The 19,647-nt window shown below is 32.3% G+C and overlaps 3 protein-coding genes across 12 annotated transcripts; 2 read left to right on the top strand and 1 right to left on the bottom strand.

Moving 5' to 3' along the window:
- The first annotated feature begins 6,210 nt into the window (after window positions 1-6,210).
- On the top strand, window positions 6,211-9,390 carry LOC115704291 (aspartyl protease family protein At5g10770). Its single transcript, XM_030631504.2, has 3 exons — window positions 6,211-6,796; window positions 7,312-7,755; window positions 8,322-9,390. Exons 1-3 carry the CDS (start codon window positions 6,619-6,621, stop codon window positions 9,191-9,193), a joined length of 1,494 nt encoding a protein of 497 aa, XP_030487364.2. The 5' UTR covers window positions 6,211-6,618; the 3' UTR covers window positions 9,194-9,390.
- A 2,034-nt stretch (window positions 9,391-11,424) lies between these two features.
- On the top strand, window positions 11,425-15,656 carry LOC115707989 (nucleolin 1). Of its 10 annotated transcripts, none has more exons than XM_030636114.2 (18): window positions 11,459-11,707; window positions 11,805-11,853; window positions 12,078-12,253; window positions 12,343-12,459; window positions 12,568-12,687; window positions 12,811-12,918; window positions 13,020-13,115; window positions 13,212-13,307; window positions 13,389-13,517; window positions 13,618-13,725; window positions 13,822-13,920; window positions 14,007-14,125; window positions 14,201-14,318; window positions 14,431-14,519; window positions 14,615-14,705; window positions 14,799-14,890; window positions 14,977-15,257; window positions 15,363-15,656. In XM_030636114.2, the coding sequence occupies exons 1-18, from the start codon at window positions 11,675-11,677 to the stop codon at window positions 15,389-15,391; spliced, it is 1,950 nt and encodes a 649-aa protein (XP_030491974.2). In that variant the 5' UTR covers window positions 11,459-11,674; the 3' UTR covers window positions 15,392-15,656. The 10 variants fall into 10 exon arrangements, with proteins under 10 accessions (XP_030491982.2, XP_030491987.2, XP_030491974.2 ...); XM_030636115.2 differs by having other exon boundaries at window positions 11,474-11,707; window positions 12,571-12,687; XM_030636122.2 differs by lacking the exon at window positions 13,212-13,307 and having other exon boundaries at window positions 11,425-11,707.
- Window positions 15,647-19,489, bottom strand: LOC115707992 (endoglucanase 5). Its single transcript, XM_030636131.2, has 11 exons — window positions 19,231-19,489; window positions 18,907-19,119; window positions 18,635-18,835; window positions 17,856-17,942; window positions 17,590-17,754; window positions 17,352-17,478; window positions 17,029-17,192; window positions 16,608-16,944; window positions 16,443-16,511; window positions 16,316-16,360; window positions 15,647-16,236 (listed from the first exon to the last, which is right to left on the bottom strand). Exons 1-11 carry the CDS (start codon window positions 19,438-19,440, stop codon window positions 15,944-15,946), a joined length of 1,911 nt encoding a protein of 636 aa, XP_030491991.2. The 5' UTR covers window positions 19,441-19,489; the 3' UTR covers window positions 15,647-15,943.
- Between the last annotated feature and the right edge of the window lie 158 nt (window positions 19,490-19,647).

Here is a 19,647-nt window from a genome sequence, read left to right on the forward strand (position 1 = left end):
ATATTAAAATCAATCTCACCTTTCAATATAGTGAAAGGTTTTTAAATTGATTCATTCTCACTTAATAATTGTGACAGACCTAACGAATAATAATATTATGTTACCTAATAACAAAATAGGAATCCAGCAAACAACATTATCAAAATTTATTCAAAGTATAATTATATAAATCTATTACTCATTGAAGTCGATTAGAAACTCTAAAAAGCTCACAATATGAAATTCCACATCAAAAATCTAAAAAATGATCAACTTGTAACGTCCCCGCTTCAAGCCTCCATTGGGTCCTTACACCCACGGACTAATGGCTCTTATACACGAGTACGGCACTCTGGCTGCTTCATGGACTGATGACTGACCCTACAGACCAACACGAGTGTTTTCAGCGTGCTTTGTCCTCACTCGCACGCATCCTGGGAAAACTTCCCAGGAGGTCACCCATCCTTGAAATTGCTCCCAGGTCAAGCACGCTTAACTGTGGAGTTCTTTCGTGATGGGCTACCGAAAAACAAGATGCACCTTGTTGACATAGGTAGTACCAATCAATCCATTTAAGCTTCTTCAACCGTGTAGTCCCCATACCTACAGTCTCGAATCATCCCACTTAACCTTCCCTGTGCGGTGTGGGATTGTACAGCTTACCCGGTATTTCCCCTTACGGATCACGGGACTACTGACTGTCACAATCACCCCCCCTTACGAGGTCCGACGTCCTCGTCAACCACACTTCCGCCGGGTCAGCTCTGATACCATTTGTAACGTCCCCGCTTCAAGCCTCCATTGGGTCCTTACACCCACGGACTAATGGCTCTTATACACGAGTACCGCACTACGCTTCATGGACCGATGATCGACCTACAGACCAACACGAGTGTTTTCAGCGTGCTTTGTCCTCACTCGCACGCATCCTGGGAAAACTTCCCAGGAGGTCACCCATCCTTGAAATTGCTCCCAGGTCAAGCACGCTTAACTGTGGAGTTCTTTCGTGATGGGCTACCGAAAAACAAGATGCACCTTGTTGACATAGGTAGTACCAATCAATCCATTTAAGCTCTCTTCAACTGTGTAGTCCCATACCTACACAGTCTCAGAATCATCCCACTTAACCTTCCCCAGGCGGTGTGGGATTGTACAGCTTACCCGGTATTTCCCCTTACGGATCACGGGACTACTGACTGTCACACAACTATATAGCAAGAATGATAATACAATAACCAAAATTGCATAGTCATATACAGTCTTAAAACTTAAAAGAGTGGCATTATTCATTCAAGTTTCAACTAAGTGTTTTTGAGTTTGAGTTATAATATATTGTGTCCTGTGTTTATGTCCAAATATTGTGTGTGTCTGGTTAATCTAGTGAAGAAGATTGAAGTTTTGATTCTCAATAAATAGAATGAATATAAGTGTATACTTTGTAGTATTGTGTCATTTTTAAGTTAATGTGTCAACTTGAAAATAATTCATTTAATAAACGGAATAGAGAAGTCAATCTAAAAATATTTTTTTACCTTTATAAGTAGAGCTATAGAAAACAAACTCGGTAACTTTTTGAGTGTTAAAAAATTGTAAATGGTTATAAATTTAGAGTAAGTAACTTTTTACACTAATATATTGCATTTAGTATTTACTTTTAATTTGCAACACCATTATTTAAATTAATTAAATATACGTAAAAATAATTTTAAATAATAACTAACAATATTTTTTCTTCAAATAATTATTGTATTAAATAACTATTGATTTTTAATATTATTTTATTAGATATATATATGGGGTTTTTTTTTTTTTTTTTTTTTTTTTTTTGAAATGGATGATAATCTATTTTGAACAAGATTAAGGTGTAAATGTTGATGGTGCGATTATGATCTTTGCGTCTAAAGGATCGATGGTTTGGGGCTAGGTGTTGCTCGGGATGGTGTGTGTACATTAATTCACATATTATTGTTAAAATAATTTTATATTGAATGGAATTTTAATTAAGTAACAAAAACCCAATCGTATTTTTTGGATTTAATAGGATTTATTTTATTATATATAAATAAAAAGTGACCATGAATTTCTCATAAACCATTTATTTTTATTAATAAATAATTTTATTTTTAATATAAATAAAAAGCCATCCATGAATTTCTCTTAAACAAAGAATTATGTTATATAGGCACACTTTATATAGAATAGATATAAATCTCATTAATCAAAAATAATTATTCAATATATGAACAATAATTTGTCACTCTATATGTTACCAAATAAAGAAATCCACCTCCTCATAGTCAAAAATAAATAATACATGTAATACAGATCTTTGTAATAGAGTACCTAAAAGAAACAAAACTTCAGTTACCATAATCGAAAAAGGTTTAAGTGAACTAAATAATGACTAAGAAGATCTAAATTACAAAATGAAAATAACATGTCTATATGAGTATGATTTTTTTGCTATATGAGCATGCTTGATCTAAGAGAAAATAGATAAGGCTATAAACATATAAATATACTTAATATTAATTTTGACAAAGAAACAATTCAATTATAAATAATTCTAAATGTCAGCTTGACAATTTCAACACACTAATTACTCATTAAATAACCATAATGTATGTATCATGATAATTTTATTTTATTTGATATCAAATGATAGAGATTATTGAGATTTTCAGCCATGGAAAACACACTATGATCAAAAAGTAATGCTCATTAATTGTATATTTCAAAGAAACCCAAATTTCTATGAATGTCCCTAATAAGATATAAACAATAAAGTTGTAAATTAAAAAAAAAAAGTAGCAAAATTTCAGTTAATATAAGAAATAGAACAAATTGAAGATTTATACAATACTGGAATTTGAACTCTTAGAGGCCATTAGCGAAGGGGCGAAACTCGTTAGATCCCCTAGTAGAACACTACCTTAATGGTCTGAACACAAAAATTGTAGAAATCAAAATATGACTAAATTAGCATCATCAACAAAAGAAAAATTAAAGGGAAAAGACTTAATAATTACGTGACAAATAATTATTAATTGAATTAAAAAGTTAAGATTATAAGATTAATTCAAATTATTGTTCATATATTCATTAATCCTTAATCAACATATGAACAATAATTTGAATTAATCTTATCCTTAATCAACATATGAACAATAATTTGAATTAATCTTATAATCTTAACTGTAATCAAATAGAGTTTATAAAAGAGGCATAAATAATCAAATAGGGTTAGAAATACGATAATTAAAGAAAATCTAGAATTCTATTTTTTTTTTTATTTAATGAAATTTATTTTATTTTTATTTTATTATATATAAATAAAAAGTGACCCATGAATTTCTCATAAACCATTTTATTTTTAATAATAAACTATATTATTTTAATATAAATAAAAAGTCCCATGAATTTCTCAAAAACCAAGAATTCGGTTATATAGGCACACTTTATATAGAATAGATATATAGATATTTATATATAAATTCTCAAACAATAGTTACCTAATCAAATAAATGTCCACTTTTTTTTTTTTTTTGAAAATCAGTAAATGTCGAATTCGATCACCAAAAAACAATATATAAAAGAGAACAAAAAATATCTAAATTAATGATTTTTTTTCTTGTTTGGATTCAAACTAAAAATGGGAGATTTCTTTATTTAAAATGAAATTATAAACGTTTATGAATCTTTTAAAAGCCTTACTCTTAGTCCCCTCAATCCTAAGTGAGTTATGCATTAAGAAGTAAAATACAAAACCAATCTTCATCCCAGACAACCTTTTGATACTGCACTACTAATTGATAAATATACATGTACCATCAATCCACGGTTATAAAGTCAACTTGGGAAAATTTTGCAATAGGTAACAGATCTCTTGAGCGAGAATGTGCAGTTTATAACATTCATTATCCAACAACGCATTATGACACCGAACATGAAACAATACATTTATATTGAGTATTAACCATTGATTGCAAAATTAAAAAATGCTAGGGAAATAAATCATACCTAATATCAAAATATTTAGAGGATCCGTGATCTGCGCCTGTTGCTGTTGCCGTGACTCCCCTGGTTGTGTTAGCTGCCAGCCGCCACTGCTGCAGCACAAGAAGAAGCTCCTTTGGCTTCAACGAACCGCCACGCGAGGATAAAAAAAAAAAAAAAAAAAAAACTGAAAATCGGGTGAAATTGGTTTGGGCAGTTTCATTGGGCGGTTTGGGTCAAAATTCAACCCGCCCAATTTACAGATTGGGCGGTTTAGAATTTTGTCAAGTCGGTTTGTATTTTTTATGGGTTTTGTCAGTTTGGTTTAGTCGGGTTATTCGGATTAGGCAGTTTACGAAAATTTCTGTACAGCCCTAAAAAAAAGTGAATACTGATCCAAAACGGTACGTTTTTAATAGTTTCCAAGAATAGTTAAAAGAGAGAAAATAAATTTTTGACAATATATTTAAATTATAGAAATTTTAGTGGTGCTCTTCATAAACAAAGGGAAAGTTATAGCTCAATTTATCAAGAATCTAATGCATCATCCTTTTATTCTAAATATATATGTATATTATCAAACAACATGCAAATGCAATCAGGGACGGACCAGTAATGTGGGGCTATAGCCTCTACTAACAAAAATACTGCCTTTTAAAAAATTAAATGTAAATTTTTCAATTTAATAATAATAAACCAAAATAGTAGAATAGCCCCCATAAAATTAGATAAATTTAATAAGAGTGATTATAATATAGTTATAAATATCTTCTTATGATAAATAAGTCCCCACAAAGTAAAAATTCTGGGTCCGTGACTAAATGCAATACTATTATATTATTTATACATCCATCATTTCTAACCACTTGACTTATCTAAAAATGTGCCTTTTTTTTGTTTTTCATTTTCTTCATATATATATATATATATATATTTAAAAAGAAATAAGAGATAGAAAAAGCAAGTTATCATCTATTGAGGAACAACATGTCAAAATCCAGCTAAAAAGTCCAATAAAGTTTTGTGGGTGTTCCTTTATATACTCAAACTCAAAATAGGACTTAACCTAACCCAACATATATTTTTTTATTTTTATTTTTGTGCATTAAAAATTATACTAATAGTCACCATAGGAGAATGTCCAATCCATCGAGGACCATTCTCCTTCGTAGACATCCGGCCCTTGGTCACTTGATGCTAATTTCATTTCAATATCTTCCAATTTGTAAGTATATTTTTTTGTTTAAAAAACAATCTATTACATAAAAGAGCTTTGATCTTCTTTTTTTAAAAATGTATAAAAGCTCGATTTGATGTATTATGAATTTGAGTAATGCTAGAAAAACACAACAAAATTATACACACTTTTATATTTACAAAAAAACATAAATCAGTCTTTTGTAATATATATATATATATATATAAATATTTTTATATATCATAAATCATAACACAATACATTAAAAATTAAGAACTATGAGACATATTATTAAAAAAATAACTAAGACATGTTTTTTTTTATTTCTTATAGGCAATACTTTTCCAAACTCTTTTTGATTATAATTAACCATGTACTTACTTATGGGTCCTCATGTTAATTAATCATAATTCATTAAATAATTAACAATGATCAACTAGAGTTTCTAATCTTAATCTACATGAATAGTAACATAATGGGCAAATACTATTACAAATTATATTGAGCCACTCATTTTAAAAGAGGATACATCTTTCTCACACCTTCAAAGACAATGAGAGAATAACATGAAAATTATGAATAAATGAACCAATCAAATTATAGTTTTTATTTTATTTTTAGAAAATTGTTTCAGTCCACTCACTCACTCAAAATAATAATAATAATATCAAATATAATATATTTATAGCTAATTATGATTTTTATCTTCCAAATTTTAATATATATCTTATCGAAATTTTTAGATCGTTAAAAATTATTCCAAATTATGAACATTGTTGAATTTAAGGATTCTTGTTCAATTTTACTAACCAACATCTCATGTGGATAAAAGTTTAAGAATTACAATTTGATATATGTTAAAATTCTAGAGACACAATATGATACATAAAAAAAGCTACGATTTGATTTATATTAAAATTTGATAGGCACGTTAGTAAAATTAAACAAAATATCTAACAATTTGAATAGTTCATAAAAAAAAAAATTGTAACGATCTAAAAAGTTCGAAAAACAAAATTTAATATATAACAAAGTTCTAATGATAAAAATCAAAACTAACCTATTTTTTAAAAACAATATCATATCACTATGCATGATATTTGAGTGTAATTATTGTAAGTACAATGTAGCTTAACAAAAACAAGAAACAAAACCACTTGTATTGTATTGTATCTTTAATTAGTTTCATAAGACTATATATAATATATGCACGTGAAACCCCAATAATTTCTCATGCATTAGGTGGGGTCCTAAAAGGCCAGGCCTTCATCTTTTGTTCTCATGCCAAATTCCAATTCCCAGGAATCTCCAAACTCACTCAACTCAACTCCTCTCTCTCTCTCTCACAGACTCATCTTCATTAATTCTCTCCTTTTCTTATTCTTCCATAAATACCATTTCTTCTTCCTATCTTTCTAACTATACCATTTTTTTCCCAATCAACAATGGAAATGGGGTTCTTTTCTTTGCTTTTGTTTCTACTAATTTCTCTAAACTTTTCTAGAAATGGGGTTCTCTGTTTTCCTGAGAAGAAGCTACTCAATCTCAAAGACAATAATTTTCAATGGAAGCAATCCAATATTGTTGGTGGTGCTTCAAACTGTGTTTCATCACATAACTCAAGTGAGTTTCTATTCTTTTTTATAAAAGAAAAAATAGCTTTTAAGCTTTTACTAAATGTCTCAATCTTAATTTTTTTCATTTATCATTATTTATTTTTTCCAGAAAAAAGTATTGTTGACTAGGAATAGAAACTACTTTATAGCTTTGTTTCATTTCCACATTAATATAAAAGCTGATCTATTCAGTTTTGAATTTTGGATTTTTCCCATAAATTTTTTATAGCATTAAAAAAGTAAAGAAAATATTCTAAATATATATATTAATTATTAGAAGCTCTCTTCTTTTTTCCTTTTTCTGAATCTTAATAAGAAAAAAAAAAAATTCCTCTGCAAATTTATTTATTTTTTCTTCTAGAATTTGAGTTATTTATGTATTTACAATTGTTTGTGTTTCATACTTTTCATGCTCATACAGAGTGTTTATGTATTCAGATTTTTTTTTGCTATATAATTTGTTTTAATTTGGGCTAAGATTTTATATAGTATAATTTATATATTTGTGTTTTTTTTTTATAGAGAGTGTAAATGGAGCAACTATATTGGAAATGAAGCACAGAGACCATTGTTCTAATAAAATGATTGATTGGAACAAGAAGCTTAAAAGAAGATTGGTTGTAGACGATCTTCATGTGAAGTCACTTCAATCACAATTCAAGACCAGAACCAACATTAATAACAATATTAATGTTGAAGATCATAAATCAACTACTCAAATCCCAATCATTTCTGGGATAAAGCTAGAAATCTTAAACTACATAGTAACAATCGAATTGGGTGGAAAAAACATGACAGTTATAGTTGACACAGGCAGTGATTTGACTTGGGTTCAATGTCAACCATGCAAGTTGTGTTACAACCAAAAAGACCCCCTCTTCAACCCTTCTTCATCACATTCCTACCATTCGATTTTGTGCAACTCCACAACTTGTCGAGCCCTACAATCAGCCACGGGCAACTCAGGTAAGGAGCCGAACGAGCGAGCATGGACAACCGTGCTCGCTCACTCGCTTACAATTTTTTTTTCGAGTTTTTTTAATATCTTCTTCAAAGTATTTTGTCAAAATTTAAAGGCACTCAGTCTATTTTGATCCATAATATAATAGATTTTGTTTTCAGAAATTAATGAAACAAATTTTGATCAAATTTTAATGTACTTTAGGCTTGATTTGAAGTATTTTCCTTTTCTAATTATTGAAAATCGTTCAATCAGCTTTATCATAAAATTTTGCTAAGTTTATTCTTAGAAAATCTCGAAGCAGACCAGTTGTACTTCAATTTTTTAGTAGAAGAATTTTTGTTGTCTCGATCCCAGTTCAATATTGATCAATTTAGTTATTGATCTAACGATTGTTGAACAAGATTTCGCTAAGTTAATTCTTAGGAAATTCCGAAGCTTCAACAAAGTAAATGTGAACTTTTTTTCGAAAAAAGCTTTTGTTGTCTCGATCCCAGTTCAATACTAAACAAGTACGAATATCATACTTCAATTATTTTACTTAAATTTCTACTTTGGCCTCCTTTTGTAGGTGAATGTGGATACTCGAAACCGCCTAGCACTAGCTGCAACTACATGGTTAGCTATGGCGATGGATCATACACAAGTGGCGAAATTGGTAGTGAACATCTCAAACTCGGAACAACTCCTGTAAATGGCTTTGTTTTCGGGTGTGGTAGAAACAACAAGGGCTTGTTTGGTGGAGCCTCAGGACTAATGGGGTTAGGAAGAAGTGATCTCTCATTAATTTCTCAAACTGATTCATTGTTTAAAGGAGTTTTCTCTTATTGTTTACCTTCAAGTACAGAGCCTAATGCTTCAGGCTCATTAGTTATGGGATTTGACTCATCTACTTACAAAAATTCAACACCAATTTTATTTACCAAAATGGTACAAAATCCACAACTGCCCACTTTCTATTTTCTCAACATGACTGGAATTAGTGTTGGTGGAGTGGCATTATCACTTTCAAATTCTTCTTCTAATAATTCTTTTGGTAAAGGTGGGATTTTGATTGATTCTGGTACAGTCATAACAAGACTAGCTCCATCAGTTTACAAGGTTGTGAAAGAAGAGTTTGTGAAACAATTTTCTGGGTTTCCTTCAGCACCTGGATTTTCAATATTGGACACGTGTTTCAATCTGAGTGGGTATGATCAAATCAACCTTCCAACATTGAAAATGCAGTTTGATGGAAATGCTGCTGAGTTGAGTATTGATGTGACTGGTGTTTTGTATATGGTTAAAACTGATGCTTCTCAGATTTGTTTGGCTTTGGCAAGTTTGGCTTATGAAGAAGAAATTGGTATTATTGGAAATTATCAACAGAAGAATCAAAGGGTTATTTATGATACTAAAGGCTCTAAACTTGGATTTGCAGAAGAGATTTGTAGTTTTAATTAAATATCATATATTTTCATTTAGATAATTTGGTTGGGTTTTGTGTATATATTATTTTGTTGTTGTGAAAGAGAAAAATAAAAAGAATAAATGGGTTACACAGTATATGCAATTTGTGAATTGTGATTTATCTTTTTTTTTTTGTGTAATGAATTACTTTTCTCTTGCTAAGTTTATATTGTAAAGTTTGCTTATCTAGTTGAAAATTCTAAGGTGTGTATCTGTGGTTTAATATAAAACGACAATACGTATGTTGTCGTTTGTTTATGTTTCGTTTAGATAGAGTAGTAAATAACTATTTAAGAGCACTCTTAATAAATAAGGTATAATAGCTACAAAGTTGAATTATATCTCTATTTTTTTTTTTTTGAAGAAAAGTGTACTTGAATAAATAAACACAATTAAACCTCACGGTCATTACATAATATGTTTATAAGAATAGTTGATATCAGAATAAAACCAAACCTATAGTGAGTAAACGCCAACTTTACCACATTATAGGCATTAAAATTACAAGTCCTACTAATATTAGAGAAAAAACAACTAGTAAACAATGGATAATAACTATTATAAAATGAGACATAGTTTTTAATTGCCTAGTGAGACTCCTTCTCATTGAGAGCATTAATAACTATCCTCGAGTCGCTCTCCACAATAACAAACTTGGAACCAATATCCTTTGCAACCGATAAAGCCAAACAGCAAGTCGCTGCTTCTCTGCATAATGCATTAGTAAAGTCCAACCGAGACGTTTGAACCTAAACCACCCTACAAGATGGTTCCTGACTATAACTGCAGTACACATACTTTCTAACCCCACTTTAACATCATAATTCAACTTAATCCACTCCTGAAGGGGAGGAGTCCAAACCTCCTTCAAGCACGTAGCAGGGGAAGGGAAAAAGAAGCATGTAAATTTGCAAAAGAAGTGCAAATAGAGTCAATACAGTTCTTCACATCTACTGTAATTATTATGTACCTTGTCATTGCGAATTCGCCTGATGGTGTCAACAATAATCGATGCATAAAGGAAAACCTCCTCAGCAACAATTTCCCTGTGTTTAAGGTCCCAAATGAATTTGACCCAGTCTCACATGCGAATACTAGTGTCACAAACATGATAAATACCCCCAAGGAGAGGACCGCCAAGCATGAAAAGCCACATCGCAGGATAGACATAAGTGTTCTAAAGATTCTTCCCCCATCCCACACAAAAGGTAGCTCACATCCTCAATATGAAATCTTTTTCTGATCACAGACCGAATTGGGAGAGCACTAGACAAGATACACCACCAAAGAACCTTATGGCGCTCCAAAATTATGCTATTCCAAAGTTTATTCTAGAGCGACGGAGCAACCTCACAGAGAGGAGCCCTATTTATGGCCTGCGTAAGGTAGATAGATTTGCACGAGAAACGACTATTACTTTCAAGAGTCCAAACCCACTTATCTTTGTCTTGACTAGAGGGGATATCACCTTTTAAGATCGTATAATAAGTCTCTCTATCAAAGAGGTTATTCAACTTGTGGATATCCCAACCACCATTGATAGATAAAAAATCAGTAACTTTGCTTAGACCAGTAGCAAAAGATTCATTTGATTTCGGAAAAAAATCTTTAATATGAGGGATCCAAAGTTCCACAAATACTAGTATCCATACCATCCGCCATCAATTTACAGACACTTTTCTTAAAACTCTTAAAATGATTTTTTAAAAAATAAATGAAAATGAGTTATAATATCTTAAAAACTTTAGCTCATTAAATAGTACATCTGCTAAAATTTAAAAAATTGAGTAGTTGATATATGATGCTCATGTTTATTGAAAGTTATTTGGTGTTTTAAATGACAAACAATCGAAATCTTCAATATCAAATGTTTCTTTTTTCATTATAAAAAAATGTTTCTTTTTTCATTTATTTACACATTTATTGCACAAAATTCCAAAATAAATTCAGGGTTTTCTTTTTTCACACACACAATGAATAAAATGGAAAAAGATTGTCGTTTCAGCATAAACCGACATGTCGTTTACTCGTCTGATCGTCAAACGACAACGAGCCGAACTGAGATATTTTTGTCTGAATAAAAAAAGGAAAAGAAAGAGTTCAATTTCAAAAAAAAAAAAAAAAAAAAAGAAAAAAGAGAGAGAAGAAGAGAAGAGTACGAGATATTTTTCGGTATATTTGAAATTACGATATTAGCCCTGCTTACACAAACGCCTACACGCTTTAAGCTTATATTATATATGCGTTTTTTAATGAAGAAGAAGAAAAACCCTAAAACCTTGGCTTGATTTTACCAATTATTTTTCGTATAAATAGAACAAACACATACCCATTCTCTCTCACTACCCCCGCAGCACTAGCGACCCTCAAAACCCTAGACCTTTATAAACCCTTGGGTTTTGCTGGGTTCTCTTCTCTCTACCTCTCTTCTTCTCCTTCGTTAAACCCTAACCTTTTCATACAACACTTCTTGTAATGGGCAAGTCAAGCAAGCAGTCCGCTACTAAAGTATGCTTTACACTTGAATTTCTTTCATTTATTCTTTTAAATTTTTATTTGCTTTTCTTTTTTTGTTTTTCTAACAAGTTTTGATTTTTGTGTACAGGTTGACGCAGCCCCTGCTGTAGTCCCAGTCTCGAAGTCTGGCAAGAAAGGTATTTTTTTTTTTTTATTTCTGTTACAGTTTAATCTTCATATGTATGTTTAGACTTATTGATACTGAGTTGGGTTTGGTTTGTTTTGAGTTTGATTTGGGGTTTATGCATATATGATTTTAAAAGGGTTTGTGTGTGTGTGTGTGTTTGAATGTCTACACAAATTTGATATTGTTTTGTTTCTTGACTTATTTTTATTTATTTAATTATATTTGGGTGAACAGGAAAGAGAGATGCTGAGAATGAGATTGAGAAGGCTGTGAGTGCAAAGAAGCAGAAAAGAAATGAGGCAGTTGAGCAAGCCGCTCTTAAGAAGAAGATTGAAGTGAAGACACAGAAGAAGAAACAGGAATCAAGTTCTGATGATTCTGATTCATCCTCTGAGTCAGAGGACGAGAAGGTATGAGCAAGCATGTTTTTTTTTTTAATATAATTTTTTGTGACTTTTTGTGATGAATTTTAGACTGAGGTGTTGTTGTAATTTTTCAGAAACCGGCTGCAAAAACTGTTGTCCCTGCCAAGAAAGTTGTAGCTGCTAAGAATGGTATTGCTAAGAAGGTTGAGTCTTCCAGTAGCTCTGAGGATGACTCATCTGATGAGGATGAAGTAAGCAAATGTTTTTTTTTTGGTAGAAAATTATTATAGACATGGTTTGTTTTCTGGGATGTTTATTTTATATGCAGTTGAACTAAATTATAACTTATATTGCTTCAGAAGCCTGCTGTTAAAGCAGCAGTGCCTGTTAAAAAAGCTGTCCCTGTTAAAAATGGTAAAGTGAGTTCTGAGGAGGATTCAAGTGATGATGATGATGATAGTTCCTCAGATGATGAGCCTGTGAGTACTGCAAACAATACTTCTTGTGTACACAAAAATCTGTAGTTTAAAAAAAATGAAATCTTGTTGAACCTGTCTGTATGTTTAGATAGTTTAAGCTTATATTTTTCGATGATACTGCAGAAGAAACCAGCAGCTAAGGTTGTTCCACAGGCAAAGAAGGCTCCTGCTGTAGCAGCCAAGAAAGATTCTTCAGATGAAAGCTCTGAAGAGGAGAGTGATTCTGATGAGGTATGTTTGATGTTTTCAGTGTTATACTTCTGCTGAGTAATATGGTTCAGATAATCTATTGTTAGTTTTATTTTACAAAAATGAAATGATTGTGTGTGTAGGAAATTAAGGTAAAAAATGTATCGGCTTCTGCCCCTAAACGGAAAATTGAATCAAGTGATAGCTCTGATTCAGAAAGTGGTTCCTCTGATGACGAGGCAAGAAAATTGTTCTTATATGATTCAGAGGTTCTATTGTTGAGCTTTTTTTATTTATTTATTTTTACTTAAAAAAAGAATGGGTTGTGTGTGTAGGAAGTGAAGGTTAAAAATGTACCAGCATCTGCCCCTAAAAAGAAAATTGAATCAAGTGATAGCTCTGATTCAGAAAGTGATTCTTCTGATGAAGAGGCAAGAAAATTGTTCCTATTTTGTTTTTATGGCTTTTATATTATGGTTCCTTAGCATTAGTATTTTTCTTTTCTCATTCAGGCTCCTCCAACCAAGGTTGCTGCTCCTGCTGCCAAAATTGTTCAGCCTAAGAAGGCCGAGAGTTCAGACGAGAGTGACTCTGATGAGAGCTCTGATGAAGAGCCTCCAGCTAAAAAGGCCAAGGCTCCAGTATGTTTCTCCTCTCTAAATGAATGTATAGCAATTTTATGTTGTTATAGTATTAGTTAGTATGCCATCTTGTGTAAATTGACTTTTTTCTTGTCTGAAGGTTGTTGCAAAACCAAGTGCTAAGGCTGTTAAAAAAGAAAGCAGCAGTGATGAAGAAGAGGAGAGTTCTGATGAATCAGACGAGGAAACAACAAAGGCTGCACCAAAGGTGAGTACAATCTAGCCTAATTCAACTGTCTTAAGATTGCATGTGTTTTGACATTAGATGGTAACACAAAGATGTGGAATATTCTTTGTTTTGCAGCCAACTAAAGCTGCTGCTAAAGAAAGTAGTAGTGAGGAAGAGTCAGATTCAGATGATGAATCTGAAGAAGAAGAACCTTCGAAGACACCAAAGAAAAAGGTATTGTGGCATCATTTGTTTTGCTCTGTTTTGGATTCTTTTTTACTTTCAATTATATGTGCTGATGTGAACTTTCCTATTTATAGTCAGCTGATGTAGAAATGGTCGATGCTGTTACACCAAAGACTCCAGCTTCCACAGAGACTGGCGGCTCTAAGACTTTGTTTGTTGGAAACTTGCCATTCAGTGTTGAACAAGCGGATGTGTAAGTGTAAATCTTAACTTTGGATGTAGTACTTCATAATGTTGAATTTACATCTGACATATGTAATTATTGCAGGGAGAATTTCTTCAAAAGTGCTGGAGAAGTTGCTGATGTTCGAATTGCTTATAATGAAGAAGGAAGAATGAAGGGATTCGGGCATGTGGAGTTTACCACTGCAGAGGGAGCTACAAAGGTGCTGGCATTGATTGTGATAGATTGGTTAACTTTTTGTTTCTGTAGCACACTATGTGTAAATAATATGATTCTTGAAGTGTTATTAATCTTGAAAATTATCAATCTAACAGGCACTCGAACTGAATGGCCATGCTCTGTTGGGTCGTGAACTTAGACTTGATTTGGCTCGTGAAAAAGGTCAAAATGCTACCCCATACAGGTAACTACTCATTTGGCTAGCCATTCAATGTTTAAAATTCAATTAATAGCTCAATATATTTAATCTCCCTTTGTTTTCGATTTTACTTTTCTTAGCAAAGAGGGCTCATTCCAGAGGCAGCCATCAGGAGGAAAAGCCAATACAATTTATATCCGTGGTCTTGATACCTCCCTCGGAGAGGAGGAGGTAACTTATCTTACTGTTGTTACCCAAATCTTTATACTAATATAATGCTTTTTTGTTTAATCACTTTCAATTCATGCTCAACTCAACTTTCAGATTAGAAGTTCACTACAAGAGCAGTTCGGTGAATGTGGAGAGATTACAAGGATTTCCATCCCCAAGGATTATGAAACTGGCTCCTTCAAAGGGTTTGTGTTTTCAACTGCTCTATCAAAGCCTTGTGTTGTGTTTTCATATTTTTTTATATCTAATAATATGTTGTAATAAACTGCAGCATGGCTTACATGGACTTTGCGGACTCTGACGCTTTCAACAAAGCTCTAGGGCTCGATGGACAAAATTATTTGAAAGTAGAAGAGGCAAGACCCCGAGGTGATTTCAGTGGTGGTGGTGGTGGTTTCAGTGGTGGTAGAGGCGGAGGACGTGGTTTCAGTGGAGGCAGAGATGGACGAAGCGGAGGCAGGGATAGAGGGGGACGAAGGGGTGGAGGCAGGTTTTCCGGTGGTGGTAGAGGTGGAGGACGTAGTTTCAATAAACCAAGCTTTACCCCATCAGGTACATTTTTTTTCTGCTCACCTTTTCCATTAACTTTTTTAAAATCACTGGTCAAAATTCATCTTTTTCAGTATATAATCATTTACTTTTATATTTCTATTGCAGGGAAGAAAACAACCTTCGGTGATTACTAAGCTGTCATAGAAGAATTTTGAATAGTATTTTTGCCCTTTTCCAGAATTTTCGTTTTAATGTTTTAGTAGGTAAAGTAAGAATATCAAATTTAAGTTTTTTTTTTTTTTTTTCCTTTCTGGACTTGGTACACCTATGTCACAAAATGTTGTTAGTTTTTGGAGTTCATCCAAATATTTTGAGTATTAATTTATTTATATGTTTTATGTATGAAATTGTCAAGTGGAGCTAGTATAATCTATAATGCAGAGATCATATTTTGGCAAATTTTTTGTACTCGTTTATATTTCACAGTACATTTTTTTTTATATATAACAAAACGAAATATTAAGATGAAGAAAAATTAAGGTCTGAGAATTTAAGGGTAATTTTTTCACAAAATCTACATCGGTTTTGTCCTTCCTATCAGTTTTTCAACTGTTGTAGACATAAGTAATGTTCTCAAAGAAAATTAAATTTTATACTATATAATTCCAACCAAAGGTGAAAATAGAAAGCAAAATCATTTCTATGCTTGTTTTTATTTTTCTTCCTTTAGTTGGTTGGTAAATTGCCTAATGGTAACTTATAATGGTAACTTTGGCTTGAGGACCACCTTGTACATAGACAAAATTGCACTGTTCTCCTGGTTTGAGTACTTTGATCCATTGAGGGAAGTAATAAATGTTCTTTTCTTTACTTTGAGAAAGACCCCACAATGACCCTGTAAGGTTTTGAATCTCAAGCTTGAGACTTGTTATCTTCTTCTTTGATATGTTTTTTATCATTACATTGTGTCTGTAATATGTTTTATGTCCAACATTCCATGTGTTGGTTATTGAGTGAACTAACTTGATGGGAGTTGCATCTGCAAGAATATATACACATAAGTTTAGTATGTATAAATTGTTCAAAACTACTTGTCACTTGTTTTTGTTAGTACTTACTGTTGTTTTGGTTTGTTTCTGTTGTCTCACTCTGAGAATATGTAGCTGAAAAATCATTTGAATACTTATAGTTAGAAACTGGTTTATAATCCAATCAATTTGATGAAGCTTTTGTAAAGATTCTTACTTGGTGTTGGTTTTGGTTTTGGGGTTGGTGTTGGTTTGTAGGAACTTGGTGTGTCTCTATATTTAGAACCTGAAATATGGTAAAGTATTATTAGATATGATTTTCAACATGTAAATCTTTGAAATTCATTTGCATTAGTCATTAATATAATATAAGTATACTCACTTGGGATTCCATTAAAGGCAATTTGCAACTTAGAGAAAAGGCCTAAAAGAGGGCCACCGGCAGAGAGTGTTGGCTCGGTTTGTTCATAGTTAGATCTGTCATCCGAAAAGCCATCGTTCTTGTCTGGACCTCCTACAAGGGCTCCATAGATGATATTTGGATTAGCCTCCGATCTTCGGTACCATGAATCAAATCCTTGAACACATCCAACCATAGAGTGGTAATTGTACACAGAAGGTATGGAGGAACCCCTGTGGTGTACATGGATAGGATATTTTGATCCATACCCTACTAAGTAGCTTATGGATTTTGGATTTTTACCAAGAATATAATCAGCCTGTGTCAAAAACATGAAAAGGGTCAATCTAAATAGTTATATTTGATTAGTGTAACCAAATGTTAAAACTATTGGATATTGTACCTGTGATTTAGCAAAGTTGAGAAGCTCTTTAGGTTGAGCTTGGCCATCTGGGCAAGTGAGCTTAGCATTTTTTGCGTCTAGAGTGTCTGAGTACACTGCTAGAAGAAATGCAGCTGAAGTGGCATATTGCATGTTGTTCCATTCACGCACATACAACAATCCACCTTTACACAGCAATAACAAATACAGGCCAAATTAAAATCTTTTGATAAATTTATATAAGGTTTTGATAAAATTACTAAAGTTGGTGTTTGTTAAAAGAATTTTATAGAGCTAAAAGTTGAAATTTAGAGAGCATTTTGTGTCGAGATTTGGACTCTAACCAGGAGTTAAGTGGGCATTGTAGCCACCATTCTTTTGGAGCATAGCACAAGCAAAGTAGTCAGCTTTGGCTTGATATTGCTTTAGTGTAGAAGTGTAGGCACTACCAACTTTTCCCTCCAACAAAATCTGTTAAATTAGTGAATCAAATTATTCCTATCAACATTAGTATTTTCAAAACATGAAAAGACCATAATCAAATCAAGCCAATACATATTTGTTAATGTTGTGAAATTTTACCTTAGTGAGAAGGATTTGTACACCAGCATACTTGTTATCCCAAGAGAACTCTTTCACTGACCACCCTGTTCCACCCATATACACAGCATTGTCCACTACATATTTCAAGTAGTTTTCTTCATTTGTTGCTCTGTAAAGCCATGCTGCAGCCCATAACAACTCATCCTAAACCAAAAAAAGAAGAAAAAGAAAAAGTTGTAACTAAGTTTAGATAACATTGAACAAAAATGTTACTATGTTTGTTGGTTCAAAGAAAATTTACTTACAGAATAGCCTGAGGAGGTATAGAAATTCTTGGCATTAGGGATAGAATCGTCATATAAGCCTCTAAATCTATCAGCAAATGTGAAAAGCTGTAGAAGAAATGATCGCATTTTGTTATGATATTCATGTGAAAAGTTACCAATTTAAAAGGGTGTTACAAATTTGGTATATATTTTGGGAAATTTACATGGTATACTAACTTTTGTCATTTTTTTACTTTTTTACTGTATTTTTTTATAAATTTCATACTGCAGTATACTGTGTTAAATTTTCGCTGGTGTTCTACTGGTGTTTTACTGATGTTCTACTATTGTTTTGAGTTATTCTGCTTTGTGTTTTACTGGTGTTTTATAAAAACACAGTATTTTTGAAAATATTTTCGTGTGACAGTATTTTTGTAAATATTAACCAAAATTCTAGTATTTTGTAAATTTCCCTATATTATAGGGGTTTTCCAAAAATGTTTATTTCTTATGCTTTATTTACAATTTTACCGTCTCAAGTTTTTATTTTTACAAAATACGATTTTAAAGTTTTAAATTTACTAGAATACAGTTTTTTTAGCATAAAATAAGAAAATAACTAAAAAACAGCGAGAAATTAATGACTCTAAATAAATTATAAAATATCTAAAAAAATAATATTGAACAGTTTATTGAAGTTCGTATTTTTGTAAATAAAAAAATTCAATCTCTACAAATAGAAAAATTTTCGTATTAACATATTTTTGTAATTTTTTTTTTACTTTTGATCATTATGTAAAAATTTCTATATTATATACCTGTTTTGCATGAGATAAGAGAATGCTTGAGTAGGAAGAGTTGTAGGGCTTGAAAGCTATTGAGGCTGCAGCCAAGGCTGCGGCGGTCTCGCCTGCGAGGTCCGAACCGGGGTGGTTTTGGTCTAGCTTGTATGCTGTTCTTGAAGTGGTCATGTCTTCAGCACGTTCCCAACAGTAGTGATCTGAGTCCCCATCTCCCACCTAAGACATTATTTTGTTAAATTGTGCCATTTTTCAAATAAAAAAGTAATTTTATGCAAAAAATGTGTCACCTGTGCCCAGAGAACATTAGGCTTAGGATGGGCCTTGATGAAGTAATCAGTAGCCCATCTAATGGCCCACAAACTATGGCCCATTTGGTCCAAACTCTTGATTTCTTTCCTAAAATCAATAACTCCCCATGAAAGCATTGTTGCAGTAAACGCCATTGGTAGACCAAACTTAACATGATCCCCTGCATCATAATACCCTCCAACCAAATCCGCCTGCACCAATCAAAAACCACAACAAATCTTTCAATATATACATACACGACACGTGTCCTTCAATCATTGGCCACATGGTAAAACAATTAAAAAAAGAATATTATATCATACCCCTTGAGCCAACCCGTCTCTGAGTCCTGAGTCACTACGCCACTTGACTCGTTGGTCCTGTGATGGTAACTTACCAGACCTTTGTGCCTCAAAGAACAGCAAACTCTTATCAAGTGCGTCCGCATAATTATACCCTGCACTTGCCTCTACATGAGCAATTCCCACTACCAATAAGGAAGAGAAGAGTATGATGATATTATTGGTCCTCATGATGTTCACTACTATAATAACTCAATATTGTTAATGGCTTTCTAAGTTTCTCATTTTTGAGTTTAGTGAGCGAGTTTATATATATATGTAATTATTATTGGTAGCCTGCACGTTGTTGTAATTGACAATTAAGTAGAGCTCTTCACGTTGTGTTCATAATACTATGATTATGATATATACTTATAAATTAATTGTGTGATTTGTATG

This window comes from Cannabis sativa, chromosome 1 (assembly GCF_029168945.1).
Source record: "Cannabis sativa cultivar Pink pepper isolate KNU-18-1 chromosome 1, ASM2916894v1, whole genome shotgun sequence".
Taxonomy (NCBI): Eukaryota; Viridiplantae; Streptophyta; class Magnoliopsida; order Rosales; family Cannabaceae; genus Cannabis; species Cannabis sativa.

Coding starts and splice junctions, on each gene's coding strand:
- LOC115704291 (XM_030631504.2), top strand. CDS start 6,619: ATGGAAATGGGGTTCTTTTCTTTGCTTTTGTTTCTACTAATTTCTCTA. Junction 6,797..7,311: donor TGTTTCATCACATAACTCAA/GTGAGTTTCTAT, acceptor TTTTTTTTATAG/AGAGTGTAAATGGAGCAACT. Junction 7,756..8,321: donor ATCAGCCACGGGCAACTCAG/GTAAGGAGCCGA, acceptor CTCCTTTTGTAG/GTGAATGTGGATACTCGAAA.
- LOC115707989 (XM_030636114.2), top strand. CDS start 11,675: ATGGGCAAGTCAAGCAAGCAGTCCGCTACTAAA. Junction 11,708..11,804: donor GCAAGCAGTCCGCTACTAAA/GTATGCTTTACA, acceptor TTTTGTGTACAG/GTTGACGCAGCCCCTGCTGT. Junction 14,319..14,430: donor CTGCAGAGGGAGCTACAAAG/GTGCTGGCATTG, acceptor TCAATCTAACAG/GCACTCGAACTGAATGGCCA.
- LOC115707992 (XM_030636131.2), bottom strand. CDS start 19,440: ATGAGGACCAATAATATCATCATACTCTTCTCTTCCTTATTGGTAGTG. Junction 18,836..18,906: donor CTAATGTTCTCTGGGCACAG/GTGACACATTTT, acceptor ATAATGTCTTAG/GTGGGAGATGGGGACTCAGA. Junction 17,943..18,634: donor TCTTATCTCATGCAAAACAG/GTATATAATATA, acceptor TTTCTTCTACAG/CTTTTCACATTTGCTGATAG.